We start from the raw sequence: 22345 nt of genomic DNA, 5'->3' as shown, positions 1-22345 counted from the left end.
CCATTGAAGGAGAATCTAAACTAAAGTGAATGTATTTGTGTGACCCTAGAAATATTCCCTCCTAACAGAATCAGATGTATCCTGAATAGACAAAATATTACATTATTGCTAAAAAAAATAACTTACCACTTAAGAAAGCAATTCGATAATATGAGGAACACCGTGGTTTAGTCTTTGGTGTTCTTTGAAACAATTAAATTCCAGAAAAGAATGGAAAAAAAAATAATCTTAAAACGACTAGTGATGAGGCAGTAAATGACATTAACACCTGCAAAGAACTAGTATCTGAAAATGAATCCACACACGGAATGTTAATTAACTTTACACCAGATCGTAAGTGTAATGGTGATGTAATAATAGCAATATGTTCACATAAAACAATTGAATCAAATTATTAAATTGCTTTAACGACAATTACAATTTCCATTTGGTGATAACAACCGAGTCCATTTACTAGTCCGATGCTATAAATGCAGTTCATCAACATAAACACGCCTACATGTTGGAAAAACAAACAGTTTTAATAGACTTGACAATAACAAACAAATTATATTCATTAGAAATACACGATGACGTTTAAAACCAGATAATGAGCCTGCAACCGTCTTTGTTCTGCCATCTATTATTCCATGACTATTTGAAACGTGCTTTCAAAACAGTATCACTATAGTTTGCCTTGGTACAATATTAATCACATAATTTGTGCTATTGTAATAAGAGAGATGGATGGGCTTCATCCAGGCAGGAGGCTTAGCACCATGTCTGACTGAGTCCCCCGAGCGAGCAGGTCAATGTCATGAAAACGTAAGCGTTGGGTAACCGTGACAACTGATTCAATCTCTCCCAGATTGTCAATTTCATTAGCCTCCAGGCAAAAAAAAAATCCCATTCCCATAAAATCAGGATTTACATGGTGATATCTGTCAAACTAATCACAATGTCAATTTATTTCCGTATTGACACACACGCACATACACACGCACACGCACACGTGCGCGCGCACGCACACACACACACACACACACACACAAACACACACACACATACACACAAATGCTTGCCTCTGCTTCCGACTAACCCTTGTCACGGTTTTCACATGTTTGTAGCTTCATAAATCAGCAAGAACTATTCCTGTGCGCCTACTCTAGCTTCCTGCATATTCAGCTTCATTTCTGTATACAACTCCTAGATGTGAGTGCAACTTTTCAAACATCACGCTCCATTATTAATGTATTTTAAGTTAAAACAAAATGAACAATACCGTCGTTTATTTTGTTGTTTTTTTCCTCTTACTGAAAAAAGCTTATCTTCATTACCAAATGCTTCAAAGATGTGAACATTTAGTGGCTTCCAGCAGAAAAACACTTGGGGGGTGGGGTAAGCAAACTGTAGGTGGTTTCAATTGCTAGAATATTGTTATCACTTCATAGCCCAGATGGAACACCAGGTAGAAGACCCAAATCCTCATCCGCAGACCCTGGGACTTGACCTCTTTCTCGTTTTGTATTGGTTCAAAGTGGCGTCGACTTGGCCCTTTTTCTTTTGGGGTCCTCCCTAGTCTCCACTTGTAAGCCTGAGGGAGAGGATACCTGTGACCAAAGGCCAGTAACATGGCAACCGAGTCAAAAGGGCTTCTTGCCTGCTGCGCTGCGGGGTGCTGGCATTTACTTCCCTGTGTTTCATCCTCAAGGCCCCGAGCTCCAGACCGGAGCCCAAAAGAAATCCTTTTTGCTTTTTCAGCTGCCTCCCTCTTCCCACGTTAGGGAAACAATCTTGCACAAAAAGAGAAGACGACAACAACTTCCTGTCCTTTTGTCCATTGTGCCGGCTAAAGTTGATGTTTATTGGTCTTCACTGCGAGGTTCCTGCCCGTAAACTCAGGGATTATTTTTGATGGCAAGAACAGTAAAACCCTTATATTTACGAGTATGAATTCAAACATACACACACTGACACACACAGACACACACAACATCGAGTGACCCAATACAACATTTACAGAAAGAGAGGAATTGAAAAATGTTAACAGTAGGGTCCACAGGAGTATTTCATTTTGTACAACATGTTCTGCAACGCCAAATGCATTTTATCATAGTGGAAGCAAAGGTCTATTGTAATTTCTGATTTTAGCCCTTACCAGTGGTGGTTACAGAATGAGTGCCTATATTGCCCAGGTTTGTATTTATAAGATTCTTTTTGGACCTGGCATATACAATGCAGAATTCATAGTACAGGGTATGACAGATCATACTTTATGGGTGATTAAATAACTATGCTGAAGGTGTCAATAATTCAGTTTAGCTCTGATCATTAATTAAAATTTTATAACTGCACAACAAATGTGTATTTAATACCAGACGGGATGACAGTATGTGATAGGTTGCAAATTACAAACACTGTTCAAGTGAAACAACCGGTTCATAAGAAAATCCTGTTCAAACCAGGGATTAACAAGTAAAACACGTCAAAGATGTGATTATTGTCTAAGGATCCACTCCCAACTTACCCTAAGCACATCCTTTGAACAACCCGAGCGCTGGCTTTAAGTATTCCAAGGGTCAATGAAGTTTATGTCGATTATGTGTTTTCAACTAAATCGATTATGATGATGATGAGGCATTGAATCATACGTGTTAATGCTAACTCTTGCTCTGTGCATTAATTCAGTGCCCTGTTTTAAATCATTCTCAGTTCCCTGATTTGCATAAATCCCATGGGGATTCATGATGTATCTTCAGGGAAAAGTAGGCACTAACTCTGCAATCTTTTCAGAGTCCTTCGTGACAGAGAGAAGGAGCCGGCAGAAAGCTCATCGATCAACGACTGGAAAATGCCAAACGTCAAGTACAAGGCGAGTTTTCAATGCAGCTTTCACGGCCGCAAAAGCTACACATCGCTGAACGGTGCTATGAATGAGAAGGCATTCATTGCCACTTGTCTAATTAGAAAAAAAAAAAAAAAGACAAGCAGCCTCTTAGTTCGAAACAGAAATGCTAAGATAAATAAATATTTTGAAGAAAATACTGGTCAACAAAAATAGCATAAAATATGGGAAGGGAGAGAACAAATTGATTATCGCACATTATTTTTTACAATTGATTAATCGTTTGGATATCTTTTTTGGTGTAAAGTTGTCCAATTGCTCACATATTCATATTGGCAACAGTACTTATTGTCCAATCTGTCATCCTCCATAAAAGCAGACTGATTCTTTTTCCTTTGAAAAACAAAGCTCAACATTTTTGCCTCTGAACAATGGGAATGGGACAACTGGTTGATTTTAACGAAGAGCAGCACAAGTTGAGCGCTCCCGTTCTTGTCCTTTAATGTTTGATTCAACAGCGAGACTCCAATCAAGTGAGAAGCATGAAAGATTTTTCTTCTTGCATGTAGCCAACTCTTGAATATGAGCTGTCGATGCAGAATCCAGATAAACAAAATTGCCTTATATTCAGCACAAAGGCTTTTCAGTGCTTTTAGGCAGGGTGGTTGGGGGTGGGGGGTGAATATCAGAAGGACTGACCATACAGCAGATAGCAGCACTATGAATCCATGCAGCGAGCTAACTAATTACCCGCCATCTCTGAGAAATGTGCAGTGCAGCAGTGGAGGGGGCACTGCAGGATGCCACTTCACTATTCCAGCCTTCATATTCAACATAAGCAAGAGGCAAATGAGAGGCTAGAGAGGATAAATGGGCAGTATTACTGGCAACAGGCTGATAAGAAGACAAGAGACAGAGTAAAAAGAGAAGGACAAAGACTGGTATTCTGTCCAAGCCACTACCTTTCTGTTGGAGACAGCAAAGCAAGCAATGTTCGGTGAATTGATCTATCAATATATGTACTACATGGAACGAGGCAAAAAAGACACTGCATGGGAATTAGAAATCCCTGCAAGTCGTCATGGTTTACACCCAACGTATCTTCATACATCATCTGCTCTCCCAAGCACGTATTGTTATGAGCACATTACGATGAGCAATGTACAGTCAAACTATGTGGGGAATAGTTAGAGCATTTGGTCAATAGTTCTTTAACGTATCGAATATTCCTACCGAGAGAAGATGGGTTTTTAGAGTCGATTGAACACTAATATCAGAATAAACATTAGCCCCGCAATCTCTTGTACGATATCCATCCACGTATCGCAGCAATCGCAAATAATGAGCCATGTGGAAAGCTCAATATATGTATTCTCTCACGGACAGTAAGGTAAAAATACACATCACAGAGCACAATGGTGATTCAGAACATTTTTGTGCATCCATGTTTAGGTGCTAGATCTGAGGACGTGCCACATCACTACTCGAAAGCCAGAGAAAGTTGCGGCTGAAAGCTCTCCACAGTGGCCGCTCTTCAAATGGCCAAGATGCTCTAATCTCATGAAGCACACACAACTCAGATGAGCTGAAATGATAGGCAGCGACTGCCTGTTTAAATTCAGTCTTCAGAGAAAAGAATGTGGCCACTGACATTTAATGGATAATAGAACTGAGAACGGGAATAGTTATGCCAGTAAAAGAGACAAAGGGGAAACGGGAAAGTCTCGCACGACCTCACGTTTTTCAGAGAGCTAAATAAAAGATGATAAATATGGATTATAGTGGCCGGTGGCCTGGTCTTTTTTCTTTCTAGTCCCAGAAACGTGTCTCTAAATTTAGCATCAGATTTATCGGACAATGCAATCCAGGGAGGAGAGGACTTGGGTATAGTGAAAGAAAAATACAGAGTAAAGGTTGAAAGATATCTAAAAGACAGGTGCGGCAGACAAAAAGATTGAAGGGCGGGGAAAGGTGCCATTGTCCGGGTGAGTCTGTCCATCACTTGCCACCTTTAGAATGAAAATACATCTCTACTAATATCCACCAGTGAAACACACGCACGCGCGTGCGCGCACACTCACACACATGCGCACACGCACTCGCACACACATGCACACAGACACAAACACACAGATACAGACACACAGACAGACACAGACACACACACAGACAAACACACACAGCAGCCGCAGCAGCGGAGAAAGAGATGTGAATTCCAATTAAGGTAGGGATATTAAAAGACTGCTACAGTTTTCAAAATAAAGTAGATAAAGACTCCAATACCTTAACTCATTCACTGCCAGCCCAGGTCAAATGGATTGTGACGTCTATAGCAGTGGCAGTGAATGAGTTGAGAACAGTAGATAAAGGAGGGAAGAAAGACAAATTCATTAACAACACATAATGCATAAGATCACATTCAACCTACCAACAGAACAAAAGATCAGCCATTTTTGCAACATTTTCCCTGAATGTCAACTAATTGTACTCTATAAGGGAAGACTCTTAATATGTGATGACTGTCAACCAGTTTAGGATGTACCTAACATGATGTCAGCCTGGAAATAAACTCTGGGCTGGCTGGAAATTAAAGACTGGTGTTTATTACCGTACACACATTTATTTCATAGCCCAGGAGAAATTAACTAGTCCAATATGAATTTTTTTCGTCCTCAACGCCTACAGATGTTTTTATGCTCTGTATGACCCGACTAACTAACTAAGCTGTCATATTCACAGAAGCTAATCAAAGTCCATGTAGTGCATATGCGGATTAGGGTACATCAATTTAAAAAAAAAAAAAAAAAATGAGCGCAGAAGGTGAACATAATTTGGACCAATATAAATGCAAAGAGCCCATAAGGTCAAAGTTGGACTAATTAAAAGTGCTATAAAATTGTCTGGCGCAGTAAAATTGCTGCATGTAGCAATCAATTAGAAATCACGAGATGGCGTTGGGCGGTCTCAGCCAGGAAATGAATCTGTCAACACGTTTCAATATTGTCTGATAACACAAAGAAAATTAAGTTGCAAAATAGTTCTTTACAAGCTAGACTTGACTTGCATTGAGTCAGTTTGATTATTTCCTATTATCCTCTACTTTTCAGGAGGAACACAAAAATGAGGCTCTTTGTGGGTTTGTTTGTCAAGTGGAGCAAATTACAAGACATTTGCTGCTAACAAGTCTTCGGGAGAACAAAAATTGCATTTGCCGCATGTTACTGTAGCACCAGCAATATTGTAATTCATTTTGTAGGCAAGTATGCTACCACAGCTGTGGCACACCTGCCCCAAAAAAAAAAAAGATTGATTGATTGGAATATATTACCCGTCGATGTGGTAGTGCCTGGTGTCAATCACAGTCAATTAAATTTGATCATCTCACTTTAAAAGCAATGAGCTCTCCACCATGTAGCACAGACTGTTTCACCATAAATGAGTCCAAACGGCCGGCCTTACAACATTCTCAGAACAGACAAGAGGGAAAAGAAAAAATGTTGACGTGCACAGTTTTGAGCGGAGAATGTAAGATGATGAAAATGTGCTGGCAAGTCAAAGGATATCTAATTTCAACTTTCAAATCATGTTACTTGGAATGGATAATGTGGCATAATTACTTCATTTATGAATTTGCTGCAATTAAAATGGCTGCATTGAAGTCCTACAGTGCCGAGAAGATTCATTTCTTTTTTTTTTTTTAACACTGTGCCTGGCATTTAGAATAAATGGTTATAGATTATAATTGGCACGGTTACACATTTGCGGGAGCTGGTTTAAATCCGTTGTGAAGGAAACGTAGAATATTTGTTTGTCCATGATAAACACTGTTAATTCCGTAATTAAACATCACCTACCAGCCTGTTGTGAATCTACTCATGTTGATTTTACAGCTAAAGAACAACACAGGATAACGATGTCTAATTCTTAAAATCAAACAGCAAACATTGCTTTGTCCTATTTGGTTATTTTGGGAAACATTAGCTGTCGCTCATGTATCAAGTAATAAAGGCATTTTAGAAATTTTCAGCAACAAATACTTTGGCTCAAGTCAACTGAGTGATGACAATACTGATTTTTTTTTTTTTTACTGTTTACGGGTTTGTTTGTATCACAATATTACTTTATAATGCTTGAATATTCTTTGCATTACATGTCTGTGTATTTATCTTTGCAAAGACTGTCCCACTCATTTTCTTCATTGACATTTCCCACAGCTGGCATATTGCTTCTACATGGCCATTTTTTTTGTCCTGAATTAAATTAAGTGCAGGATCCCATCTCTGGGCCAAGCAAATCAACAAATACAAACTGTGGCAGGCCAACGTGAGAACATGACACAAATGTATACAGATGATAAAATATGATGTGGATGACATTGCCTGCGATGAAAAATTAATGGCATGAGCCAACATGTCAGCAGTAAAATGGTGAATGATGTGTGGAAGATAAAGGTCACAGATGAGGACCGCAACATTATGTCGGGAAACAGCCAAGCTCTTTAGCGCCCTGCGTTGATCCGGTAATATACAATTAAGTCTCTTTCACAACATATATCATTTTTATCCTCAAGTGACATGTAACATATGTTTGACAAAAAATGAGATTTGCTTTCTTTTTAGTGGAAGGGGAAATACACTCCATCGCAGGCTGAGAAATTCCAGCAATGTCCTCCTGGAATGTGAGGCAACACCGTCTGTACACTTGCATATCCTTCCCGCCTAAGCTCCGCTGCTCAATACTAACAAGCCAATGCACATGCCTGTCATCGGGACAGTTTGGTAGCTATTAAACAATGCCTGACTGTGCGGAGCTCTGTCGGAGGAGAACTGCTTATGCAGCTCCTGCTTCAGATACAAACGGTAAAAATAGGCTCTGAAAGGTCCTCGGCCTAAATGTCTAAAAGCTAACAGTACGACTAACAAATTTGTACAAAAATACGACAGACACATCCCTGGGTAGCGGTTGCATCGATTTTCAAACAATCCAATAATCTTGTGTTTCACAGCCTATTTTAATGTTTTGGTATCACTGTGGGTACAATACGGGCATTTGAGAAGAGGTCCTTCAAAACCATGCCCTCTTCTGTGCTGCTTAGGCCTCTATCCTGGCTGCATCGCTGTCCTCGTTACTGTCAGTCAGCATCAGGTTTAGCAGTGCCAGGCTCCAGCACAGCTCTCGGCCCTCTCTGCCCTGCCTGCCTGCCCGCCCGCCCGCCCGCCTGCCCGCCTGCCCGCCTGCCGTTGGTAAGCATTGTAAGAGCCCCTCATTCTCCAAGAAAACCTAATTACTCTCCACCAGCAACCAAGGAGATCACAGAAAAAGGTAGGCTGCACAAAGAAGAATCACACAAATGTGTACTCCGCTTACAAGAGATCTGGCAATTATTCATCAAGGAAACAGTAAGTCGCGTTCACAATTTGCACAATATATCTCCCAATAGAGGATTCAATAAAAAGAGCGCAATACGTTGTGAAAACACACGAAAAGAACGTGCATGAATCAAGTGCTTTGACTACCCCGGTAACTGGGTCACTCTGTTGGCAATTGTGTTTGACCACCAAACAGTCATTCATTTGTTTGCGCTTTGGCCCATTTTTCATCTGGAGCAGTGCCACTGTGAACGCAAATGAACGCAAAAGAGCTAACAGGTCAGGGACTTAAAGGCAACACTTTGACACAGAGGCTGCAACTACCATCCAGATTGGCATAGCGTAAAATAATACTCTGGTATCCTTCAAATAACTACTTGGACAAATTCATACTAACGGGAGGTCTTCACATTACAATTGTTAAATGGAAAAAACATGGCCACTCGAGTGGGTACAGCGCAGCGGCTCAGATTGTAAGGACTCAGATTTGATGGTCACAGGTGAACTATTGCCGACAAAAATATGAAAACTGCTACGGGTTCTTGGAGAGAACCTTGAGCTCCATCAGGGGTGACCCTGCCGCTAAACCCCCGACTGCTGTTGCAAGCAACACACCTACAGAATTTAGGGACTGGCAAAAAAAGTACCGGATTAGATCAACTGGGTCGAGGGCCACTGGAAGTAGTACGCTGGCTCCCAAAATTGTAAATAAAACATCTACAGCCTTACAGTCGCACTTTGAGTACAACAGATAAATTTGAATCGACTTAAAATGACCAAGATCGGACTGACAGACTTAGCGATGCACATGGGCCATATCAGAGTGTGAAGCCACACTCCTTGTTTTATCCTTCATCTCACAGGGAGTTTATGGACAATCCGTTTGCGAGAGGGGCATGACAAAGCACCGGCTTGTGTTTGGCACGTCTTCCCTCATTGCGGACTGCCTCTTGGTTACAATCGGGTATGTAAAACCCATTTAAAATCCCATTTATCCAGAGAAATACAGGCAAAGTCTATTCTGTGTGGGACAGCTTGGTTATTTGCCATGTGACATATCGCCTGAAATGTGACGTCAAGTTAGTCGAAGAACACTGCATTCATTTTGTTACCCCGGGTGTGCGTGTGCAGCCGGAATGGCGTGGAATATGCAAGGTCTAATTAAAACTATCCTGCTATACATGACAAATATCTGGGAGGGCTCATTGTCAAGCTGAACAAAAGAAACTGATATAGCACTCTCTTCTTCATTGAGGACTTTTGTCCTTGATTATTCTTTCAGACTCATGCAGCTGTGGAGAACCGGGAAGCTGGTGCTTTTAATAAACGCTCCGAGACATTCGAAGGGCCTGGCAGCCACCGTGGTTTCATTTAGCCAGCAGTGAGCTGTGTCATTTAAAATAAGGATCATTTGAAGAGGGGGGATATCATCATGCTAAATCTAGATCAAACAACAGAGCAAGGTGTTCGACTGGATTTACAAAGCGGTGTAATCCGAAAAGAAGTGCTTGAGAGCGTAATAGACAGTAGCTGAGTAAGGTATTGAGGATTCAAGTGAGACAGGAAGTGGCATATCAAATATACATGCACATAGACATGTGCCTTTGTGTGGAACATAAACTCAGGGGACAGATAGTATATTTACCTCTCACGGCATTGTTATTAGAATTTATTTAAATGTAAGGCTTGGCTCTCTTGAACCACACTCCACCGGATAGTCTTTTTTAAAATCAATCATAAGCAAGCAGTCCCAGAGACTGGGAGTGAAGAGACTAGTAAATTTGCCAGTCATAGAAAATGTGCGCAATATCGAGAGTAAATGAAATGGATAAAAATGCATGGAATGAAAAAGCAGAACTAAGACATAGCTGCCAGCCATGCAGCTTTGACAGTCTGTCGTTAAAAGGGAAGCCGCAGTCACAGGTGTCAGCCTGGAGTAAAATATAGGACAGCGCTTAGACGTTACATCATTGAACTACCTCAATCAATGTACAAGCATGCTTAGCCTTTCTCCTCACTGACATTAAAACATACAGCTTAACAGGTGACAAGGGGTCTTCAAATAAAACCAAACCATTTCAGAGTGCTGTCACAGCTATTAAGGTCGCAGACAGTCTTCGTTGTGCATGCCGAAATCTTCATGAAACAACAACAACCGGCGCAGGAAGAAACTTGCAAGGGATGGTTTACACCCATTGCTCTCCTTTCATTTTCATAACAAGCCATCACAACTCATCTCCGACTCAAGTGGCCACAGTCCCACTGGCAATTAAAATAATGCTGGGATCCGCCATTATTGCGTGTGACTACGGTGGAAAACCAAAGCGGCAAGCGCGGCAGAAATGACACCTCCTGTCGAAGGGAGAATTTGGAGCAATAATTTGTAGTATTGAATAAAGAGGCATGCCTAACTACTTATGGGAGCATCAACACAGCATAGAAGTGAATCGCTCGCACTTATATTTACTTTGAGAGAATAGAAACTGATTATGTAGATGTGCCATAAATCACATGCTCATGTCTTGGCACTGAGCCAGAGGTGTGTGCAGCTATTCCTTGTAGCTAGCCCAATATGTAGTATATTTTTAAGACGTGTGATGTCAAAAACAAACCAGCTAAACTAGAAAATATGACTTCACAACTGGACTTTAGTCTGTCAGTGGCGGCGTCTTTCCTCAGAGTTGAAGCACCCATGTGTTTGGCCACAGGGAACAATGGTGTCTGATACAAGTTGTTTTTCCTCTGATCCCGGTGCAAACACCTTCACTTGTTTACAGCCGAATGTCCTCCGTGTTCACCTTCACTTCCTGTCTGTTTCCAGCGATCGTCTACGTGCCGTACATAATGCAGCGTTTTACCCTAACGCAGTATTGTCAGGGTTAGCCATGAGGTCATCGTTAGCCGTGAGAACATTAGCGCCGATTGGTCTCGATTTTGATTCCCGAGGCCTGTATCGCTCATGCACCTGTCGAGTGCAGCTCCTTTAAACCCGAAAGGGGTCGATCCAAGCCAAAGCTCAGAGCAGCCAAGCGGGCAAGCAAAGAATACAGACTCAAACAGGGCAAAAGAATTTAAAAAGCAAAATATGTGATGCAGAGTGGAGAAAATCTCCCACTGGATTGTGAATCCAAAGTCCCGATGGTAAAGCATAAAAGTGCTCCACTACACTCTTGTGTGCGACAGCTTTTGCCATGGTGGTGTGAAAGGGCATGTCAACAAAGCGCCGCAGCACCATCTGCACAGGTTGCATATTTAATTGTCAAGAGAGATGCTCAAGACCGGCAATCAAGAGAAAAGATAATATGCATCAGGAACAACAGCCCCGGTGTGATTACAGTTTTGTCTCCATGCTAATTGTGACGTCTGCACACGGGCGCCCGGAACTGAAGATATTTCGAAATCACTTATGTCAATCTATCCTCTTTATGAAAAACAGTGACAGCAAGCATACTTTCCCATTTGTCAGTAAAGCAGACAATTTCTTACTCATTAAATCTCCTTAGAGCAGGCCATTCATGCAATCAAAAATTCCCCAAAGGATGTGGTCCACCAAAGCCGCACATTTTAGACAGGACATTGTCTGCATTCGACTTTCTTAAGCTTTTTTTTGTCACAACAAAGTCAAACGACGGCTGCACGTTTGTCTCCAAATGCAAATAAATCCAAAATGGTTTTATTTCTACACAATGGCATGATGGGGGGGACATGAAAACAGTGACGATAAAAAGAAGAGATATTTTTAAATGTGCAGAGCAGAAACAATGTGAGAACAATGGAGCCAGACGAGGTATTTCTCTAAAGCAAACAGACAAGCGCTGCCTCTTTGAATCTGCTGTGCGGGTGCAGAAAATTAGGTACGGTGCTGACACCAGACATAATCATTTTCTTCGAGGAGACCCGGTGACCAATTTATTTTTCTTACCTTAGGCTGGGCGCGACGTGGAAAGGCAACCTTAGGATCAATCTGGGGAAAGAAAAAAAAAGAAACAGGAATGTCAAGATATTCTAAAAGCATCACATTGAGATTTTCTAATCCCCCATAAATGTAATAAGTGCAATCGGTCACATGGTTGACTCCAGTTTGCAGAGGAATAAAAATGGGCATTTTGAAAACAACAAATTCATTATTCAGTAGATTGTGACTTTTTACTAACTAATCAAAGCATTTAAAGGTTCGTACACGCTGCATAATCAACTTACACTTGGTCTGCTTTTAAAAGTCAAAAGCCTTTTGTTAAACTAAATCTGCATTCAAAATGGAATTACCCATATTGCAAATTAAGTGCACATGAAGGGCAAAACATGAAAACAGCCATTTTTTTTTTTTTTTAGTTTTTTTTTTTTTTTTACACTACCATCATAAATAACTAAATAAGATGATTATTACTCCACTTTGTTGTCCAAACTGCTGAAGGCAAGGCTTACTTGAATTGGCTATGAGAAGGTTGATCAATAAAATGTTGATACATTTCCTTCGTTTGTTGTTTTTGCTTATCTGGTTGGAGGTGAACATTTGCAGCAAGTAGTAGGCCCGTTTATTCAATTTATACTACAGCCAGTATGCAAATCAAACTACCATTTTATTTGACTTTTGAACAAGTTCTTTTAATTTACAGAGAAATGAACAAGCTCTCTGATGATGCATTTTAAGTTATCGGCGATAGGTGAAAATCCGTGATAGCGGTTGGCAAAACCACATGACCTGCATAACTTTTGCATTTTAACAATCATTAGCTGCACCATGCGGTCTTTTATATCGATAATTTGCTGGCCAAGTCTCCCTAATTACTATCCACGTCAATGCTCAATTGATGGAGCTCCTTTGTCACGTAAAATACATTAATTGGAGTGGCCAATGAACCATTTGGGGGGGGGGGGGGGGGGGGGAAATCATATTCATTACTGCTGATCAGTGTCTAACAATATCCGTACAAGGGGTGGGAATAACGTCGATTCATTGTTCGTTAAGAAGTTAGTCGATTGTGTAGAATTGACTGTTGATTAAAAGCGCTATTATTCGGCCTAATACAACCATGTCATCAAAAGTCAAATCCCAAACATTGAGAAAGGTATTCTCTTATCGCATTTGAAGAAAACAAATAATGTCGTTAATTTGCCATGCATAACGAAATGTAGTCAAACGCCCAATTCTTGCTCTGGACAATAATTTATGCCGGACCTGTCAGTTGATGTGGTCGCATGCAAAATGTTCAAGTAAAAATAAATAAATGTAAGGTCAGCCACAACAGCCATAGTTTGACTAGCCATAGTTATTAGAGTGGAGAATCGCCGCTACTCTGACCAGGAATTACTGATTGAATATGACACAGAGAAAATGAGAATCCCAGGCTGGTGACGCCTCCAAATAACAAGCAGGATGCATCAGATGAGCATGTTTGCCCGTCTTGTGCTTGTTAAGTTATTAGCTTAATTTTCCCCATTAATTTCACTGGCATCAAGGTATGTCACTCTGGGAAGTGGCATGGGGGTGGGGTGGTCTCATCAACCTTGCACTGATAATAAATCACACAGCAATGTCATTCTAAATGCATAGCAATAAATTTCTCCAAGATGCACTGCGCGTCTTTTCTTTCCACTTGGATTACGTTTCACCGTTTGCTTATTATTTGGAACTACATATTTGCCGTTACCGAAGCCAATTCTAACCGTTCATATAAGTTATTCCTTTGGTGCAGATGGATCCATTTAAGAAATGCGTACCCTGCTGGGGAAAAACAGCAGAACGAAAATGAAGGCAAGAAGCATCTGTGTAGCTCAATTAAGCCAACGAGACCGACTACGTTTTAATGTCTTTAAAGGGAAAGCATGATGCGGTTTCTCATTGCCATCATTTCTGCCAGTCTGGGTTATTACCGTTATCTCTGGAAATCGGGTCAGAATGAGAAAGGAATTCAATAACACCTGAGTATGGAAACCCTGCTTGTAATGAATTTCATTTAAAGATTTGTTTTAGCACTTAGCCTCAGGCTTAACCAATTGAAACTCAATTACTATGTCTGCACCAAGACAACACGTCATGCTTGGAATACCAAATTCCAGTACTTTCTGACCTACTGTATCTTCCTTTTAGGTCAGTATTACTTCATCCTTATTTATTCGATCTATATTATCTCTTGCTGTTATCTATTATTAAACACTTTAAGATGAGCTCCGTTGAAGCTGTTAAAAACCGTGCATAAAAAAGAACAGAATGGCTTTTCTGTTCACATCATTTCGACATGTAGGGTGGAAGAACTGCACCAATGATACTTTCAGAGCCATGTGGACAAATTAACCAAGGAGAACCGGTGATCCAATTCTTTGGAGAAATACTGCAGCAGTTACCTTTTTAGGTCACAACTTATGATGAATGACTCCTTTGAGGCAAGTGAAATCAAGGGCAGGTGAGGTACAGCGATTGTTTTTACATACTCATGCATATGGAGTTTTGTGGTTCAAAACTGTCGGGCCCCGAAGGCCATCAAGCAAAAATATGCACTGGCCCTTTTGCACTGGTGACACAAATTACATCGAATCTGTTTCACCTGGATCATCTTCAGGATAATTTACATATTAGTCATTTACTAATATTTTGGCCCATTGGCTTTCTGTGGTTTGGGCGGGAAATGGCGAGATCCAGCTGCATAATAAATGTCAAGAAGGTTAAGCCTCTTTTGACAACCATTAAAATCAAAAATAAGCCAGAATGAAAATGTGTACTAGTGGCGAGAGAAGGACCAAAAGGCACATTATGGAAAAAAAAAATAATAATAATAATCATTTTAGGGTTAAGTACACTTCAACAACAAGCAGATCATACTGTAGATGTCCGCACGTGAACTAAGCAGCAAGATCCTTGAACGGAACAGAAGGAACAATATCCTGCAAAAGGGAATATGCTTCGACCATGGAACATTAGGTTTTATTGCTTACAGGATTATCTGTGCAAATGCGGGCAAGTAGCACTATTAAGAAGCTTAACAAATGGCATTTACCTTTTGTTTATTGTTTTCAACCCGTGGAAGTGTGAAGGTCATTGGGTTGGTACTATGTTACCTTACCAACAGTACATGAGAAGGGGAGAGAGGGTGGTCAATTGACACATAGTGGACCTCCAAGTTGTTGTGGATACATTCGACTATTAAACTATCACCCCTTGACTTTTGGAAAGTCAATGGGGGCAGGATGAAAGAAATTTAGAACATTGCAACAGAATGTAGGTTATACAGCTAATTTTGTGTAGTACAAAAGAGGACGTATCGTCAAATTATGTTCACACCTACGTATAGGACTTGCTAAATTCATGCTTTGTGTAAATAATGCCACACATGGAACAAAAATGGGTCCCTTGGGACATCATCGCAACCTGCAGTGTCAAAGTAATAAAAATGAGAAGAGACCGAGAGGTCATGACCTCCCCACAGCCACTAACCCGCCATCTTTTATCTTCTGTAGCCATTTACAACAAGGTCTCTACAGGCTGCTCCCGAGTGAGATCAGCGGGAGAAATGGCACATAGAGAAATCTTTGCAAAAAAATATATATAATAATTTCCTTATATGAATGCAGCTCTTGGGTAAACTGATGAACACATATCTGCCCTCACACAACGGAGCAGTGTATAAGCTTAAAGGAGAGGGCTTATCAAAGTGCGCAGCTTCTCCCAATTCAGGGCTGTGAGGAGTTCCACAGGTGTTCGTGTGTGATAGCAAACAGAATGGACATGAAATTAAAGCGTAAATGATTCATATCAGGGCTGTCAGACTTTACTGATCTTTGCGGCTGAATAACTCCTGAAAGAGGCCCTTTGTTATGCTCTTGAATCAATAAGAATTGCACTAAAATCAAAGACAACAAACACATTGACCTTTCCTAAAAATATACATCAGTATGTCGGCTATTCATTTGTGTACAAGATATTACAGACCTGCAAGGTATGTCCGACAAGAGATACAAGATGGATTAGGGGCTTTTTTTTGTAAACAATTCCTAATTATACAGTGCTTAACTAATTTATCAGAGACCAGCCCGTATCATTATGTGCTTTAATGTAGGCTTACATTTTTCATTTCATTTCAATTAGCTTTTAATCATTTTAGCTTTAATCACGTCTAGCGCAAAGTGTAGTCTCACTGAGTTTCCTTTCTATTTGGTACTTGGAGACCGTGTTCTACCCTCGAGCTTGCATCCGTGTGTAAACTCCATCACCTCTAATAGTTATGCTGCGCACTCATGGGGGTGCTATTAAAATATTTTCAAGATCATTTTTCATTCAATTGATTTCAATAATGATGCAGAGGGATTTGCTCATGCTGTCGTCATATTTGAAAATGAAATACATTGACAGTCTGTCTGCGCCACAATCAAGTCCAACAAAATTGCGTTACACCACCTGCGCCAGAACTTAGACCTTGTTTTAGCGAGTCTAAAATATAGTCTACTTGTACTTCACCAAATTGACAGATGCAACGAGGGAACGCAATAGAAAACGCTAGAATGAGTTTCAAGGCGTAGCATGGTCTACCAATACACTAAACAACACGGTCTGCAAAATTCGCAAACACTTCAGACTTGCCACGTCACAAAATTCTTCCACTATTCAAGCCATTGTATTTCGTTTTCTGATATCGACATTGAGAAAATGATGCAGGAAGTGGAATCAAGGAAACAGTTCAACGACAAACAGTCATCAGATGAAGCCCCGCCAATAGTACACAGAAGACAGAGTGAGCCAATCACACTTTCAGCCATAATTAACTGCAAGACATTCCACCATAACTGGAACATGTATAGTGTTGTACACACAGTTCCGAATGTCTCATTGGTTTCAAAGATGAATAAAAATAATGGTGGTGTTGTGTACAAAGTCTACTCAGAATGTTAGACTATTATTTACAAATTGCTGGGAAAATTAATAGTTATGATAATGGATGGGACAGCTTGACTTGTTTAGTGCAGTTTGAATGTGACTGGTTGAGTTTGAACATCCTCATTTATAAGTATGCACACAAAAAACGGCATATGAACAGGGGTGTGTAGACTTTTTATACCCATTAAGTTTTGTTACAATATACAAATTGATGTGTAATCAGTCTTCGAGCAATATATCTGCTGCCTTGTAAAAATGCTCTTCAACTGTCCATGCCCGCCTGAGCTCCAAACATTGTCGGGGCAAACATATTTCGAACAAAGCAATGGGGGAAATGAGAAATATGTTCTGAATCACCAGCATGTGTGTTGTGACGCCTGAGGCTGTGCTTTCCCATATGTCTCGTTCATATCTCTATCCAAGTGTTTTTATAACCGGTTGGAAGAAAAAAAGAGCTCCAATTATTTTATTTATATATATATATATATATATATATATATATATATATATATATATATATATATATAAAATAATTGGTTTACCACATTCATGCTTTATTTCCCTTTAAAACTGATTCAAAAGCACCTAATGGCAAAGTTATGCTGAAAAAAAAAATTTTTGCAAAGACAGAAATATTGTATAAATTCACAGATCCAGTAAGACGTTAAAATGCAAATGAGGTTTGATTTCCACATTCCCCCCCCTTTGAATGCTCATAATATGACTCAGCCCGTTCACAGTCACAGCCCCTGCGGCCTCTCACAGACAGCCCCAGCCCGTTCAAGGTGACCCGTGACAGGAAAGATTCACCGGACAGCCACGCAAAGTCCGACGCTTCTGTCCAATCAAAAATCTGCACACAAATCAAGAACGTTTGCAAGTTGCTCTCTACCTTTCATTCGTGCTGAGCAACTGTGCGAGAGATATGACGGGTTCTGATGCATCGTCATTGTTGAAAAAAAAACACAAGAGCAGAGAGTGGCCACTGACTAATGGTGAGGAAGAACACAAAGCCGCCTGCCTCGGGCTTGTTCTATTCCGTAGCACGTTTCAACGGCGCATTAGCAGCTGGGAAATATCTATTTCCGAATGTGTTCTGAGTCATCGGGATCACGTCGCAAGGCTGGTGTGTCAATCACACAGTCAAATATTTGTCGGAATAACAAGAGGGCTGAGCTCGATAAATTTAAAACTATTGGCAGGATTACAATCATGTCACTTTTTTTCTAATTTTGGCATGAACGACACCGAAGAACCCTTTTTCTTTGTCCCTCTATCATCAAGTCAGATCAGGGCACCGACTTGGAAACTGTGGAACACACAACAACAAAATTTTGTTGTTTTTTCTTAATTTTGAATTATTAATGATCAAGTCAGATCATTTTTCATCAAATGTATTTTGATTCACATCTTTATATTAATGACAAAAATCCTCTCATATTCACTAAGACTTTAATGTTTTCTTAAAGAGGTAAAATACTCAGCAATACTTTATTTCCCAGGACTGCAAATAAAGTTGCCTTTTTAAATAGCGACTATAAAAATTCAGCAATAAGACTGTGATGATGGTCATTATAAAGAATTAATTTGAAGCTTCCCGCTGGAATATCAGTTTAAGACGCTGACCGTGCACTGTATTCCCCTTTTGAGTCCAGCTGAGCCTCTCTCCGCTCATTCTCGGCATGTCCCCTCACACAAAGACATGGTCATATTTTTTTTAATTCTTTTAAAATTTAGAAATAATACATTTCTATTCATTTCAAAGGAGATGTGTCAATAATAAATAATAATCACATTTGGATTGTCACACTATTATTTTTAAACATTGTGATCATCAAATGGATAAAACACTAATTTTTCCCCATTTTTTTGGTATTCTTTTTTCCTTTATTAAAATGGTATTATTTAAAATCTGCCCGAAGGTTCAAGCCATTTCTCAACAATCAAAAACATGGTAGTTTATTGCTGGGCCAGCTATTACAGTCAGTCAACTGGAGGTACTGTACTACACCGAATGAATGAGCCCAAGGTCCTCAGGTTAAATCCTATGAAAAGGTTTAGCGGAATAATTAAAAAGCGCACAAGGAATTTTAACTCCTTCTTGGAATCGCTGCTGTCAGCACAAAGGACAACTTCACTGTTGAAAAGTTCTCACAGTGTCAATTGCCAGTTCAATATTTCACAGACGATTGAAAATACCTCGTCTCTTCAGACACCTTCTAAATCGCTACTATTTTACAGTTCTGTGATACCATCAGTCGTAACTTGCTGTTCATTTAGCTCTCAAGAACTTCTGTCTTCTCTCCGTGGCTACTAATTGGAAACATATGGAACAAAGTGTGATCTTATCACCTTCGTCCCCAATAGCACATAAATAGAGCTGAAGGCAATTTAGTGACATGAGCTGACAAGAGCGCAACTACTGTGGGAAAGTGGCAAATCCGAAAGCAAACCAAAATCCTCAGGCTCTGACATGCACTAGATTTCGGAATACTACAAATGTAAAAACTAGAGACAAAATCTCCATCCCTGTGAATGTATAAACACTGACTTATCTGAGAATACTTTATGAGAGGCACATTATTTGAATGTAAAAATAAATACACAAAGTCCATTCTGATAATCTTACAGGCCAAAAAGGGAAAAAGTGTTTTGTCAATATGCAGAAATTAATTTCAATGAAATCCCAGCCATCTAAATTTTGAGCTAAAAAACATTTATTCTGTCACTATGCAACACATTTTCACACAACAAACACAGCGAGTAAATACAAGTCAAATATTAACAGGAAAGTAAACTCATTGAGTTCCCTTGATTTTTTTTTTTTTTAAAGCTAAAGTATTTTCGGATGTTTTAAGGAGAGCATTTGGAACCCTTTTTCCCCTTTTCAAAAACGTGACAACAGTAGCAAGGTGGCGGACAAGGGCCCGCACACTCTTCACTGTACTTGATGCACGCTTGCGTGTGCGTGTGTGTGTGCTGCATGTGGAGGGGAAGTCAAGAGGGGGGCGTGTCCGTCTCATTCATCCAGAGAAGTGAACGTGCACACATAATATTGCACAGTGGAGCTGTGTTTTATTGCCAGCATTAGTGCTGAAAGGACCATCGTGCATTTAGCCCTTATTCATGACCTTGAGCAAAGTGGGGCTTCCCATCAGGCATTGAAAACGCATACAGTCTCAGACTTTACAAAATTACCAAAATGTCAAAAGAAATTAACTCACCGTTTTTGAGTCTAATTCGTGGTGTTGCTGAGCTAAGACTTTTTCTACGCTGGCAGCATCTGTAAATGTCACAAACCCAAATCCTCTGCAAAGCAAAGACACAAACAACAACGGTGTTAAAATGCATGCATGCAAAGGAAAAAATAAACAACAGGATTGTTTCGATTGCAAGACTACATCGCATAGCACGTCATATTGCTTTGACCTCGGTATCTTAACAGTGTTGTTTGTTTCTTGCTAAAACAGTCGTGGTACAGTGCATGCGTTTATCATCCAGATTGCGGACGTCCTATGGCAGAAACTGAAAGTGAGCACGCTATTCGCCACACTGTGCTGCAGTCACAAAGTCAATGTCAAATTGCATTCGGTCGCAGCTTTACAGCAGCGAGCATTTAAGCTTATCTGGCTCGCTGTGAAACCACACGCAGGCGCGCGCGCACGCATGCACGCGCTCTCCGCTTCTCTCTCACCCACACACACGCGCGCACACACAAACAGTGGATTAACCACGAAACAAAAGTAAAGCGATATCGCTGCATGAGAGAAAAAGTCCACCAGCATTTTATTTACCTTGAGCGTTTCGTCGTGGGGTCTCGCATCACCATACATTCTCTTATTTCTCCAAATTTACTAAAATAGTCTCTAAGGCTGTCTGTGGACAGATGAATCACATCAGGTCATTAGAGAGACAACGCACACGTTGTGGTAATGAAAATGAAAAACACACGCACGCACGCACACACACACACACGCACACACGCACACACACACGCACACCCCGCCCCCTCCACCAGTAGCACCGCCGCGATGCGCATATAGGGGTCGAATAGAGGACTTGAGATGTGGACGAAGATCGGAAATAACGCCGTGCACACACCAACCGAGACATCCCACAGTGTGCACTCGTGCACGCACGCATTCGCACGCCACCGCGACGACAATCACCGCAAACACACAGTCAACAAACAACACGCAAACAAGACGAAATGCAAGGACAGTGTTGTCCGAGAGGAAAACAGTCTCACCTGGTGAGGTTTGCCAGCTGAGGCCACCGATAAACATTTTACTGGAAGGGGGAAACACAACACAAGTGAGTCCAGATGTCAGTTCGGCCATTTTGACGACTAACTAGTTCTAAAAGCGACCTTAAAGGATAAAGCGCGACCGATCGAGTCGGAATAACAGTCTCGCTCGCTGTTATAGGAAAGGGGGGGCAGTCGCGCTGAAAGCTCTCCAAAACTGCCCCCTTGAAAGGCAGCGAGTGCGTGACGTGTGGACGAATCCTGCACGCCAGTCCAAGTCCTCTCGAAGATCTTGCAAACATGCACAAAACACGGCTTGAATGTCGTGCAAAGATTCTTACCCCGGGTCATGTTGTGAGTCGCTTAGGCTTCCGGATGTGGTTTGACTCCCGTCTCCTTCCATAGCTATTCCTAACTATCGGCTGGGACTACAGGAACAGTGACAGTGACAGTGACAGACACACAGACGGGCAGGAGATATGCAAAGCCCCGCTATGAGAATATCACTGAGCCGGGAACGACAGCGTCACACGTGGGATCAGCTCAGCCCCCTGCTCCCTCCTCCCTCCCCTTCCTCCTCCCTCCTCCCTCCCCTTTCTCCTCCCTCCTCCCCCTCCTCCTCTCCCCTCCCCTTCCCTTCCTTCCCTCCACGCAGTCCGCTCTACCTAGGCCCACAGGGGGCGGGGCCTCGCCCCGTCGCCTAACCGATCCGATTGACGTCAACTCCGGCAATCTGCGACGAAATCCTCCTATTTGTCATTTCATCAAGCAATAAAGCACGAGAAGTGAAAGTGTCCTATTGCACCTCCAAGCAGGTGCACGGTCTAATGTGGAAAGAAGGGATGGCTGTCTGCTTAAAGGGGAAGTCAAGTTCAAAATTTCCTTCATAATTTATTCTATACACAATAAATTACACACACACACAAACACTAGTATAAAGACCCTATTCAAATTGATATTGTGTTTGTGGAATATGAACTAAGCATAAAGCACCTGTTTTTATCCATATCGGGAGGGTGGCATTTTGCCTTGTACTG

The 22345-nt window shown here is 41.0% G+C and overlaps 1 protein-coding gene across 11 annotated transcripts in view; it reads right to left on the bottom strand.

The window, feature by feature from the left end:
* The window catches only part of LOC125982155 (RNA-binding protein Musashi homolog 2), a 207076-nt gene extending 185194 nt beyond the window's left edge, over window positions 1–21882 (bottom strand). For 4 of the 11 annotated variants that reach the window (XM_049742436.2, XM_049742437.2, XM_049742443.2 and 1 more), the window contains exons 1-5: window positions 21650–21882; window positions 21312–21352; window positions 20857–20938; window positions 20287–20371; window positions 12116–12157 (exon numbers count right to left, since the gene is read on the bottom strand). In XM_049742436.2, the coding sequence (XP_049598393.1) occupies window positions 12116–12157; window positions 20287–20371; window positions 20857–20938; window positions 21312–21352; window positions 21650–21711 (312 nt within the window). In that variant the 5' untranslated portion in view covers window positions 21712–21882. The remainder of the gene's footprint in view (window positions 1–12115; window positions 12158–20286; window positions 20372–20856; window positions 20939–21311; window positions 21353–21649) is intronic. The other 7 variants (XM_049742441.2, XM_049742442.2, XM_049742440.2 and 4 more) reach the window with 3 other exon arrangements.
* Window positions 21883–22345: the final 463 nt, after the last annotated feature.

The sequence above is a fragment of the Syngnathus scovelli genome, chromosome 15, assembly GCF_024217435.2.
Source record: "Syngnathus scovelli strain Florida chromosome 15, RoL_Ssco_1.2, whole genome shotgun sequence".
NCBI lineage: Eukaryota > Metazoa > Chordata > Actinopteri > Syngnathiformes > Syngnathidae > Syngnathus > Syngnathus scovelli.
Note: the sequence above shows the minus strand (reverse complement) of the source record. Positions and strands in the feature narration are given on the sequence as shown.